This window comes from Macrosteles quadrilineatus, unplaced genomic scaffold (assembly GCF_028750875.1).
Source record: "Macrosteles quadrilineatus isolate MER2022 unplaced genomic scaffold, UCM_ALF_1.0 Scaffold_9__3_contigs__length_116548681, whole genome shotgun sequence".
Taxonomy (NCBI): domain Eukaryota; kingdom Metazoa; phylum Arthropoda; class Insecta; order Hemiptera; family Cicadellidae; genus Macrosteles; species Macrosteles quadrilineatus.
Genome location: NW_026542602.1, coordinates 26,115,780 through 26,129,102, shown reverse-complemented (window position 1 = coordinate 26,129,102; position 13,323 = coordinate 26,115,780). Strand labels below are relative to the sequence as shown.

The window sequence follows — 13,323 nt, the reverse complement described above, 5'->3', positions numbered from 1 at the left end:
TCTATTTGCATGACTAGTTTTTCCATTCACTAGAATACAATTTTTTAAAGAGGAATGTTTTTTATTAGTTGTACTGTATAACTATTCCATTCAGCGGTTTCATTAAATCCCCTCCTTATCTTATAAAATAATAAATACCCTGCCACACGAAACATGACTTATAGAAAATATGCGATGGTTTATTGTTATAAACCTATAAAAAGGATATGTCTATGATTTGAGGAAATATCAATGCCATGCAGACCTGTAGGTTTTACTAAGATGACTATTATTTCATAGTTAGTAGTAGTTTATGAATAAGAAAAACAGTAACTACAAAATATACCATAAGATATTCGATTATAATCGCACAGATGGGTTCAACTTCACTGCATTGATAGTGACTTCAGTTAAATGCAGTTTGTTGCAATTCGTTTTGCAGGAACAAGTTTTCGACGAACAATTTTATATGTACCTTCATGTGTATTTTGATAGCACTTCTTTTCAAGATTATTTAAAAGGTTAGTTCCAATATTGAAGATTGTTTAACCATTTTTATTGTAAACCGAAATAGTAGTTTACGCAACGATTGCGTAAATATAGTGTCAACGACACGAGTACAAAATTTAAGGGTACGATCCATGACGAGTGCCTTAAAAACTTCGACGACTGTCGTTAACACAATTAACGCTAGTTGCGTATACACTACTTTACCTACGACGGTGTTTTAATTACTAAAAATCACTTCTCATAACTTCTAAGGGAGGGTTGTATTCGTTTATAACCTCTCCTTACCACTGACAGTGATGCGACGTGACATTGTACCAAAACACTAATTGCATCATTTAACAATTAAATTGGCCTAAACAGCTGATTAGTTGAAGTTCAAATCATTACAATTTTACTAATTCTCTCTTAATTCTTGAACCTCATTGGTCCGTTACCCGTGTTGTTATTAGTAATACTATATTGTTAGGAAAGTAAACAATGCTGTTATGAGAAACTTTTCAATTCTAAGAACTGAACTGAAACAATTACTTTAAAAAATGGTTTTAGGTCAAATATGTTACATTTTAATCGAAAGGATCCATATCACGTTTTATTAATTGTAATAGAGTCTAGCACAACTAAATTGTAAACTTTGCACATAAAAGTCTTATAGTAATAGTGTGGCCAAATCTGCAAAAAGGAAAATCGTATTGTAAAATGTACACAGAAAAATAGATTAAATGCTTCATACTTTGTATAAAATAAGTATTAAGCTTTGTTTCGTGAATAAAAAACCGTTATGATAAATGTATGCTAAATGTTAGCAGCATACTTTTTAAAGTTATATAATACGGATCATAAAAGGGCATTCCTGCAAGTTTAACTTATTATACTTAAGATCTAAAACTATTAAATAGATTAGTACAACATACGTCAATTGGTTTCATACCATATAATAATACATTAATATACATGCATTACTTATAAATTTTGAAAGAATCTGTGTATCTCTTTTGACCCAATAACCCCTTTTAACAAACGAGAAAGGGATTGTGTAGTAAGAAAAACGCTACTCCTTTGAACCGTTAAGCCGCAGAATCCCAAAATTATTTATTAACAAAAGCTTTTACCCTTTTTGTCTGATTGTTTTACAGTTGGCTCAATTCCATGAAACTCAATCTTGGAATAAGATTTTAAAAACTGCTTTACTGTTTTCCTTTAGTGAAAAATGAAGTTAAACACATATAAGAAAATAGTTGCAAGAGTTTCCTTGTACTTAATAGTATCACAAATATTGGTTTGTAATAAAGAATTATATTACATTAGAGTGAAAAAGTAATTTTATGTTTTATAATGATTTTGTGACTTCAATATCTTGAAATACAATATTTGGGTTTATACATCTTGGTTGGGACTTGGCCGAATTGGTAGTTAGAGTGCAGGATTTTGTCTTGATGGCCTGAGTACGAATCTCGCCAATCACAAATAATGGTTTGCCATGCAGTAATAGTGTTTGCTAATAATTAGGAGCAAAGCAAAGCGTGAAGTTCACCATCTAGGAAACACGTAGATGTTCCAGGCAAGGAACTCTTTTTCTGTATTACAGAGATCTCTTTGCTAAACCTTCATACCAAAACATTTCATAGGCTATACAATGTTGTATGCACTATCCCTTACTCATTTTCAGTTGAATGGACGAATTGAATTGTTAAAAAACATGGTCAAGACGGGTTCAGCCAAGGAAAGTGTGAAAATAAACCTTTATTAATCAGGTCTCACATTTAACTTGATTTTGAGTGGATAAAATTACTAAAATTGTTAGGCAAATATTTGTTAAATATTTGTTAACGATAGTCTAATTTTGTAATAGTACCTTGTACCTCGCGGTTGACTGGCAATGCAAGAGTGGTTGGAGCCTGATGGTTCTTTTACTTTAATTTTACACGGTAATATTATTTGTTTGGTGCATTAATAGTTGCCTATATTTCAATACTAGACCCAAAAGTGACACATTTCCACTAGCTAGATAATGCCAAAGGACAAGTGGTGTTTGGGACAGGCAAAATCATATGTTTTGATGGATGGAAAACCAAAGGTGTAGTAAATCTCAGCTGTGTGGATATTATTTGTATACAGAGTGATACAAAGTATATTTCAATACTCGTAAAAAAAAAGTAAAATTTTAGCAATTAACGTCTTGTGGGAAAAAGTATAGACAAAAACGAATAAATAGAATTTTACTTATAACTTAAGTTAAGTAAATTCTTCTTTTAACAGCCCCGTGCTTCTAACAAACTCCAAAAACTATGATAGAGGACTCGAATGCCTAGTCAAGATCTGCTCAAGGTACAACGCATCTTCGTTACTTGGTGCCATTAGCGTTTCACTAAATACAAGATACTAAATCATCACCAGTCGAGTGTTTTTTGTACTGGAGTGAAATTTGATTATATCAAACAATTATGTCAAACAGTTTGTACAATAATAATGCTTATCCCTTTTGTATCTCGGTCTAGTCCTGAAGACAGAAATTCAACTATATACATTGACCGCGGACGAATACCTTTAAAACCGACATTCCCTTAAATATTTTAAGCTTGGAATTTTTCTATAACACTTTGCGATGGATGTTCCTTTGTTAACTACAGTTGGTTCTGGAATTAAAGTTGAGAAATTTGGTAAAATACCTAATGTTTGTAACAAATTAACGTTCCCTTTTAATTAGATTCAAAGAAAAGAACAGTAGGCCTAAAACCTTTTAACTTTCAAATTTGGAGTTTAATTCTGCAATTCAAATAACATTATTGCTTTTTTAAATCGTGAGACCTGTCAGTTAAGACACGATTTCATCGGAAAAAGAATACCATATAATTAATTAAATACTAATAATATGTATTACATATTTAATGAAAATCCCTATTTGTTCAGTTTTGAACATTTAAGCCTGATTTGCCAAAAACTAATGAGTTTAAAGATCGAAGATGGTAAATTTATAAAACATAAAGAAAATTTACCAATTTCATTTGATTATGTGAAATCAGCTAATAGCTAAACGCTAAAAACTTTGCTACGGTATGTTTTGCGTGATAAATTACAGCTGAACAATCATAGTAAATATTGAATAATTATAAATAACGATATAGTGTATTGTAGTATCTAATAATATATGCAATTCACATCTACTACTTAAGATAGGCTACGTCAATAAAATTATTTTAATGTCATACTAATTTATTTGATATGCACGTTTTACAGTTTATTACGCCAAAGATTGTAATGACATTTTAATGGCCAACAGATAACCGTTTGAAAAATATTTATAAAAATTAAATTGTAAAATATAACTAACAACCAGTCTATAAATAGGTGAAGGATAGGGGTTGGAGAGGAGGGTGTTTTGGCGCCTAAAGTTGGCCGAGCCCCGCCCGCCCTGGTATCGACCCTGTGAGTCCCCTAAAGGGGGGCATGGGAAATGGAAGGGGGTTGGGGGGCTGAGCACAACATCCGGCCCCACGCTTCCGGGAAACAAGAGGTGCAAACTTGCTATCCTATGTATCTACTGATAGGCTTTACACATTATAAAATATTAAATAAACATAAAGATGCATATAATGTATTTCAAGAACTTAGTTTTTGGTAAATTTAAGCAGAACTTATAATGGCATACCCTTTTATGAAGACCTAAACTTTCAATGCTGTTATTCTAAAATGTAAGTTACTTTCTTCGGACCGTGTCGTTAAGCGTTGTTACACTACTGACGATTCGGAGACTTTTCTACCTTCAGGCCGCAGATGCAGTATTGAAGGTACTACATATACTTATACTCGACTCGGATAAGGTGTATTGCCAGGAAGTAGTTTGTATTGTGCCTTTACTAACTGATCTGCACACTAATGTCTTTGCAATGTTGGCATCCAAATTGTTGTAATAGAAAATAATTAGAAAAATCGTAACACAAAACAAGAAAGGGGCCTAAGCATGGGTGCTACTTCAAAAATGTTTAGTTAAAAATGTTGGTGCAGATTATCACTTTCCATGCATGTTAAAAACAAGATAACTATCTCGTGATTCGAGAACAACATTGCTTATATTTTACAAGAAAGGGTCAAAGAATATCGGGTCGGCCGAGATCATACATCACCAAGGCTATTTGTGAAACATTTCTACAGCAACACATTGCAATACATTTCCTTGAATTGTGGGACTGAACAAATTGGTGAAACTCTTTGATCAACCGACGTAACAAAAAAATATACCTGTAAATCACCCACATACTTAATTCGCTTACGGTTTTAACTGAGTATGTGAAAATATTGATCGAAATTTTTTTAGGTGTCTGGAATAACCCAAATTCAAAACAAAAAACTTATATATAAAGGTTTAAAGCTTGATAAATTTAAAATACTACCTAACAAGTTAACATATCAACGTTGAAATACAGTAAATCTACCTGCAAACAAAAAAATCTGTATGAGGTTTTAAGTTTCAAAATGGATTTGTCAACACAAAACTAAACATTTTATAAGAGTATGTGCACATTTTTGCAGAAATTCCATTTTTTTCTTATTTTATGTTTGTAATATTAGACTTGCTGAAATATTTTATTAGTTTTAGTTAACTATTTTATGTTATTCACATTCTAGCCTTATGAATTAGGAGTTTTATTTTAGGATTTTAAATCTTGGACAATGACCATACCATATTTAAAATACTATTCATACTAATATAATAGCATTATCTAGTGAGCTGGACGTATTATAAAGAACTCTAGTTTAACAAGAATGTATAGGACTTATGGACCCAAGTGTTAGCTAAAGATTTATAAAAGTGCGCGCATAATCTTGTCTTTCGTACAAATCTCCGAAAGCAAAAACAATGGCTTTCGCTGCGGCTCGTATGATCCTTAAGGACAAAAGGAGGAAAACATCTAAAGAGGACTTCGCACCAAGGAGCAAAAGCAAGGTAACTAATTACTGTAATATTTTAACAATTTTTTAATATAAAACAATTAAAATTTGCTTATAGCTTATAGTATTACAACTTGGAATTTCACATAACGTCTTAAACAAACTAAAACGTTTTTTATTGTTAGATTCAATGGATTTAATTGCTTTACAAAACTGAAAAAAACCAATTTGGTATATTTTAAACAGTTCTTTCTCAGATATTATATTTTACAATAAATATTTTCGCTAATGTTAGCCACAAAGAAAATATTTTTAAAATAAAATCTACATTGTTAACATTACCGAGCTAGAAATTTAAACAAAAAAAACTGCGATTGTATTGTATTAACCATGGATTTGTATTATGAATGAGGCAGTGATTTTACCCCTCCCCCACACGTGTTAGAGGGGGGGGGGTCCCCATGGGTAAATGTGACGTTTAAATAATCTCATTTAGCAAATTAGGGTCTAGTTCAACCGGGAAATGGTAATAGTGCTTCTCTACTGCTGTGTGTCAGACGTACAAATGATTGCATCGTCACTTCGCAAGAGAAATGTAAGATTTTTCTATTTTCTCGAAACAATTATTTAAGAGAATTTTTCATTTTATAGTTTTATTGTTATTCGTCGTTTAACATAAAATTTTATTACTTCATTTTTTTATTTAAGCGCAATCTTCTGTCAAGGAGGTACTGTAATGTCGTTTTAATTGATCTGGTACAAAATCCGTTAATCCGAACACATTAGGTAAATTTTTCCCTTCGCATACTGATTTTACGTGAAAAGATTTTCTTATGAAAATAAAATTTTATTATAAGTCTGTGCAAATGCATTTCATCACACTGAATCGCTTATTCAAGTTAAAAAAGATATACAGTATAGATATATAGTTTGTGGCTCCTAATTTTCACAGATCAGCTTTAGTAGGCCTAATTACTGGTATAATCAAACTTTTCGAAATGAATATTTTAATTTATTATTTTGTTTGGTAATAGATATATAATATGTGTTAGTAAATAAATATCATAAACACCTTTATTTTAAATACTCTGACCGACGGATGATTTCATTTCCAGTATGTAAGCTATGAAGTAAAGCTCCCTAAATTTAATCTAAACACGCCGAAGCTGCCTTAGGCTAAAGTTCGCTGGTCTAACCAGATCCATTATAACTTAGCTTTCCTGACCAAAAGCTCAAAGTGGATGATAATGTAAAATTATCAAACATTTTATTCTATCTATATAAAAAGGTAATAAGGAACACGACGTTTTGAGAAAATCGCAAACATAAAAATCGAATGATTGAATAAAAGGCCCTGATGTTAAACTTGCTGGAATAAATATTAGCTTTTCAACAAACCCTCTCCAAAGAGCACGGACTATAAATTGAGGATCAAATTTTACCACATTAAAATGTTGAATATACGTCAGCTTTTTTAAATTTGTTTGGTTTATAAATGTCCGTTAACGTTTTCCTGAATTGAGCTAAAATAGAGACAGTATGTTTTAAATATAAAGTGGGATGGTATTTTCTTTTAGTCTTCATACCTTTTGATTTTTTAAACTAAATGTTCTACTGTTCACATAAAAATCTATGTTGAACACAGTACTTTTGCATTTAAAAAATGTTTAGTTTAACTACTTGGAACAAGAACCATATATTTTGGAAGGAAACTTATGTTTACCAGCTGGTAAAAGATAAATCATCTAATAGAGTATTTGGGAATTGCATTCATTATAATATTACTCTATTTTACACTTACCTTACATTCATAATTAACATTACAAACAACTGTTGGTAGTAAACGTAAAACCTTTTCAACGAAGAGAAACATGGGCTGGCTTAAAAGAAACCAGTGTTGGGCAAGCATAAATAAAAATATTTCATTGAAACAAAATTGTTTTTTTGTTTGTTAATTGATTGTTTAATGGGGGTGTGGCGCCCACTTTTTCCAGTATTTCCCTATGAAAAAAAGTTTCCTGATAAAATTCCGCTTGTTAGTTCAAAAGTTACAAGAGAACAAAAAAGTTTTAAATTTTAGCTTGGTTGATTTAAATTGACACAAAAAATTAAAACTATTAATCTGCTAGTCGATCTGAAGCTATTTAAAACGCGAGGCCTTACTTGGAGAATTAAATTAAACTTAATTAAACTAAAGGAAAAACAGCAATGTTCTTCTGTGTTATGCTTATGTGTAATGCTCATCCCGTTGCGAAGCACAAGTAAAGCAACTAGTACAGTATAGAACCCTAATGAACACTTAAACTTAGGCTATATAATTAAATGTAAGTACAAATTAAATACTTGGGTTTTCCTAGTTTACTCTTATACGAGACAATCTAACTACTATTAGTATACTGTGTACTTTGTTCTACCATTCAAGTTAACAATATCATGGTGATGATTAATTAGCTCTTCATTTTTTAATAGTAAAATATATAGTAAACGTTCTTTTCCAAAAAGAATATTAAAAAACACGTATATTTGTGGGTTCAAGAAAGTTAAGTATACATATGAATTACGTTAATGTATTTTTACATGTTATACATTTTCTTGTTGATTGCAATGTAAAATATCAATGTGATAGCACTTAAATAAATGAGTTAGCAATGAATATGTTCGCAATGTCTACAACAAGAAGAAAACAAGACCATTAACATCTAGAGTAATTGATTTCTGTTGGAAGACACTAAGTCCATTCATTGGTTGGTGCTACCAAATAGCTAGAGACTTGCAATTCCTTTGTTGTCTACATAATGAATTTTATACTTAAAATCTTAAACCAGTAAACATTATTAAGTATATTTTCAAGTTTTTTTTTAGTCGTTGGTTCATTGTAAATGCAACAGACGTTTGCGAACATTGCCCATTAAAGTTAATGTGTCAATGCATCCTCTGGTAAGAAATATCGCAATGAGTACCTATTGCATAAAAATGTTGGTGTTGAGAAACACAATTATTGCTGAAAACATTAGACATTGTTGCATGGATCAAATGCAAAACTAAAAAAATATAAATATAAAACATACTCATTACACAATCAGGAACTCAAAGTCAAGAACTTAAACCTTTGGGGCTTGGGCTTAAGCTAATATTTTAATTTAGTCTTGAAGAAGGTATTTAATATTCATTTCAAATTTAAAAAACTTGAAAGGTTCAGGAGTTTTTGCATAGTGACTTTTGTTTTATGTTATGACGTAACCAAGATAGAATACTGTATATGTTTTTTTATCTAATGCCTGATTTTCAGATGGCGTTGATTAAGATTTACATAATAATAGTTGAAGAGTAAAATAGGGGAATAGACTATTTGTCATTGTAGAGATGAAGCTATAATACCAATAATCTAATTGACGTTTTACAAATACTTATTTATAATAAGTTTTAAAGTATTTACTTTAATTAATTTAATAACTAAGTCATCTATATTTCTCTAAAACACACTTTATAACCTTTCCTGTAGCAACAAACTCAAGTCCTCATTAAACTTGTATTATAAATCTGACAGCTCTAAGGGAGTATTCGAATGGAAATCCAATCAGGCAAATGAAAATTCAATTAGTCTGCAGGTTTGCAGTGGCGGGGGTATTGTTAAAACTGGTGGTGTCAAAGCAAAATAATAAAACAGGATCAAATTTAAGAGATAATTTAAACAGAAATTCACTATATTGCAACGGTTTCTTGAGAGAATTTACAAACTAAATATCACTATACAACTCTATTGTTCATTATAGTGATAAAGTAACCAATAATCGTTTCCATGATGACAGTATTCAAACAAAAGATGAGCGAGTGGTAGATATTAGTTGCAAACTCATATCAATCTTTGTCATTGAGACAGGTGTCGGCGTCATCATCAACTTGCGAGATGTAAATATATGGAGAGCGCCAACCGTGTCGACTTTAATCCACTGAAAAATTATTTATTATTACCTAGCCCAATGAAAATTTAAGCTTACATACCTAAATAAATGCAATGTTTTTGTATAAATAGCATTTAAAATTATTTAATTAAGTTAGTAGAAATTGACTTGGAGGGATTCTATGCGATTATTCTATAATGGCTAGTATACTTGATAATAAATTTAGTGGTGACCACAGGTACAAAATACAGCATTATCTTGCCTTATCAGCCCAGGACGCTATCACTAAGCTACCGTGTTGGTTTTGTAAAGATTAGGAACTATAGATTGCAGTTTTAGGTATTGTGATTACCCAAACATAAGTAATAAATAGGCAAAATGAGTACTGCCATAAAAGTAAACGTATATAACTAAACATATTCCTTTTTAAATCAATCGTAAAACAGAAACTACAAGTTTAGTGGACTTTTTTACCCTCATCCAACAGAAAGGTTGCATGTGAAAGATGTAGTTGCACGATTATGAAATAAATTTTTAGACAACTAATAGGAATTTGAACTAGTCTTTTGCACTGATTCTGTTGCTGCAGAGTTGTGTTCTTGGATCTCCGCTGACTTTAAACACTTTCGAACAGAGAATCTTTTTTTTAATGTCTGAAGAAAACAGTGCTAATAATTGACTTTTTATTGTAAGTGACGCTTACCTATGCTCGTAATGATATTACGACAGTAAATATAATTTCATGTACAAATACCCATAAATAAAACCGTAGGCGAAATAGTTAATTTCTCTAAGTAAATTTATCTTGCGCATTGCGACTCGGACCAGAGTATAAATGCTTGCTTTGAATATGTAAAGCGAATGACAATGAAGCCTCTTACCCCGGCTGGCTTTATATAAATAATATGTAAATGAGCTCAGTGTCCATTCAACTACTTGTATGCTCACACACGCTCCAAGGCCCGACGGTCAGTTTAACACATTATTTAAAACATAGAATTGAGGATTGTATAGATTTCTTCAGATTTTAGTAGCAAAGATACTTGAAGTTATTGTTGATGTTTCTTGACAGTATAGGCATTTGCTGAATTTAATAAATGAATAATATAGGTTTACATTGAGAAAATTAATACAATGAAATTAATAAGTCCCATTGCAAACCCAACTCATTGATGTGAAGATGAATAATAGTCTCGTTGTCGAAGGATAAAGAGCGCACTTAGTTGAAATATATTTGCTGCATAGGGAAATTAAATACATTTTTATTTTAAATATTTTTTTTTTAAAATACTAAACTATTGCCGGCCACTGTGTCAGTACTCTTATTTATATAAATTTGTTACATCATTATAGAGTTTTCCATTATTAATTAACGACATATATAATTATGATTATTATAATAATTATTATTATTATTACTAATTAAAGTTATACGTTGAACCAAGACAAAATCTATTGCCTTTAACATACACTATTGTTAATTTGTTTTCTATTTTTAAAAAAGGTCAACGGCTATTGTGTTTTTTTATATTCCTTTTTATAGGAAATCTCCAGCTTCTACTTTTCAAATAACATTTAACTACTTTGATGGATGCCTTCTATGAAAAAAGTAGTTATACTGAAGTGTGTATCACACTTTTTTCTGTACTATTATATAACAAAATAATTTTAATCGAACACTTAGTCTAAAATGTTACAAGCACCGCATAACCCTACTTACATAAATGAATACTTGCTTTGAATTTGTAATGCGAATGACAATGAAGCCACGAATGGATTCACCAGAACAATATTTAAATAAAGGACAATCGTTTTAAAGGATTTAGAACAACCTTATATATGTACCATCCAATATCCCTGCTTGGATGTGTAGCTTCTGTAATTGTGTTGTATGAGTTATAGGGAATAAAACGTAATGACGGTTCAAATAACAGAGTGAATGATTAAATTAACACTCGTATAAACATCTGGATTGTATCCAAGATTCCTTGTTGTTGTGAATACATTGGGCATGTAAGTAGTGACAATAGGAGAAAGATAAGTCACTTTAGGCACGTTTTCCCCATAAGAATAACATGGTGAGCTTTTTTTGACCACTTTTTTAAAAATCCAGCTCTCGGTCTATACAAGCCTATATAAATGTTCAATACCATTGTACAACTCCATTACAATTTCAAATCTATATCCATTCGCATGTATATTCACAAAATCATCAACTTGACAGTGCGAGGTTTGTACGCGAACTCGGGCGCGCTCCCGACCCATGGCACGGACATGCTCCCGGCTCATGGCGTGCTCCCTTGGACATCCTTAGTGGAAATCCATGAATTCTGACTACTTGGGAACCCAAGCCATTTGACATACAATAAATCACCCTTTCTCCTAATTACCTTTTCTATTAAATACATGTCTTTATATTTGGTCTTTAACAACTCCTCTGTATAGAAGCCTCCCCTGATTATATTGCCATTTTCATCTTTCAAGATATAAGTCACAGGCTTTGTATTCTTAACTTCTGCTATTGTAAATAGCTCACCTGTCCAATTTGGGGTATAACCTTTACTAAAAACATGTTTATACTTGGAAATCCTTACGCTATCACCCACCTTATATCTTGGCTTCTTAACTTGCACTACTTTAGAAGTCAACCTCTCATGCACATATTTACTATTCTTAATATTCACTTGGTTAGGCTTCATTCCTATAGATCTATGCACCTTATTATTATATTTTCGAATTAACTTTGGAAGTAAATCCAACCATTTATAACTCCCCTGAGCACTAAATTCCCTATATAACCAATTCTTTAAAGTTCTCTGAAACCTCTCCACAATTGCAGCCTTAGTTGTAGAAAATGTGTGATAGTGATTAATATTTAAGTTTTTCATTAGTTTGCTAAAATATTGATTAAAAAATTCTTTTCCATTGTCAGATTGAATGTTTTTAACCCCCTTTGGTAGAATGGTTTTAATGGCTTCTGTAACCACTAACCCTGTCTTATTCTTTAGCGGAGCAGCATAAGCTTTTTTAGAAAATGTATCTATTAAAGTTAAAATATATTTATTGCCAGAATTTTCTCTAGCATAGTTTTGCATATCAATTAAATCTATTTGTAAGGTTTCGTTTATACCTAATACTTTAAAAGATCTTCTAATGAAATTCTTTCTTGCAGGCTTATGAAGTTCGTATGCAATTTCATTCATTTTTTATAACATCACTCTTTCCTTGTACTGTAAATATATTACCATTAGCCCCAATCAATAGATTATCTTCCATTCTTTTAAATACATAGTTTTCTGGTATATAAGGTCTATTATCTATATACTTAAATCCACTCAAAGATGTAGGGTCGGCAACTAATAAATCAGGATTGTATTCCATCAAATTAAATTTTCTTCCTGCATATACAAATTTTGATCCATCATAATACATAGCTTGTGACATTAAACAAATATCATCTAAATATTCCCCCTTTGGCAGATTCCTTATAAATTGTTTTTTGGCATCCCAACATTTTTCTTTTTTATCAAAAGTTATAGTCTGTTCTTTTGTAACACAGTCAGTGTCATCAACGGCGGGTTTTACACGTACTAACCTTTTATTATTAAAATCCCAATAGCCTGCTTCCATTTTTGGAACTTGTGAAACATTCACAGCATCTTTACTATCTGTACCTTCCATCAAATTGCTAAGTTTCTGTTTCTTAGCATTCCAAACACCATTCTCAGATTCTAAAAATTCATAATTATTATCGTCTTGTACAAATTTACCATCTTCTTTTCGTATTAAAGTCTGTTGTAAAGTGGGCACATCATTTAAACTTTCACCCTTTTCCACATTAGTAATTTTCCGTTTCTTAGCATTCCAAACACCATTCTCTGATTCTAAAAATTCATAATTATTATTGTCTTGTACAAATGTACCACCGTCTTTACGTATTAAAGTCTGTTGTAAAGTGGGCACATCATCTAAACTTTCACCTTTTTTCACATTAGTAATTTTCTGTTTTTTAGCATTCCAATTTTTATTCTTAGATTCTAAAAAC

At 31.2% G+C, this 13,323-nt stretch overlaps 1 protein-coding gene across 5 annotated transcripts in view; it reads left to right on the top strand.

Annotated features, from left to right (window-relative positions):
* LOC129002537 (neo-calmodulin-like) overlaps positions 1-13,323 on the top strand; it is a 117,499-nt gene that overhangs the window by 54,151 nt on the left and 50,025 nt on the right. For 2 of the 5 annotated variants that reach the window (XM_054430411.1, XM_054430408.1), the window contains exon 2: positions 5,212-5,431. The exons of 1 other annotated variant lie outside the window; for it this stretch is intronic. In XM_054430411.1, coding sequence (XP_054286386.1) covers positions 5,345-5,431 — 87 coding nt within the window. In that variant the 5' untranslated portion in view covers positions 5,212-5,344. Of the gene's footprint in view, positions 1-5,112; positions 5,432-13,323 lie in introns of all 5 variants that reach the window. 2 more of the 5 variants (XM_054430409.1, XM_054430410.1) reach the window with 2 other exon arrangements.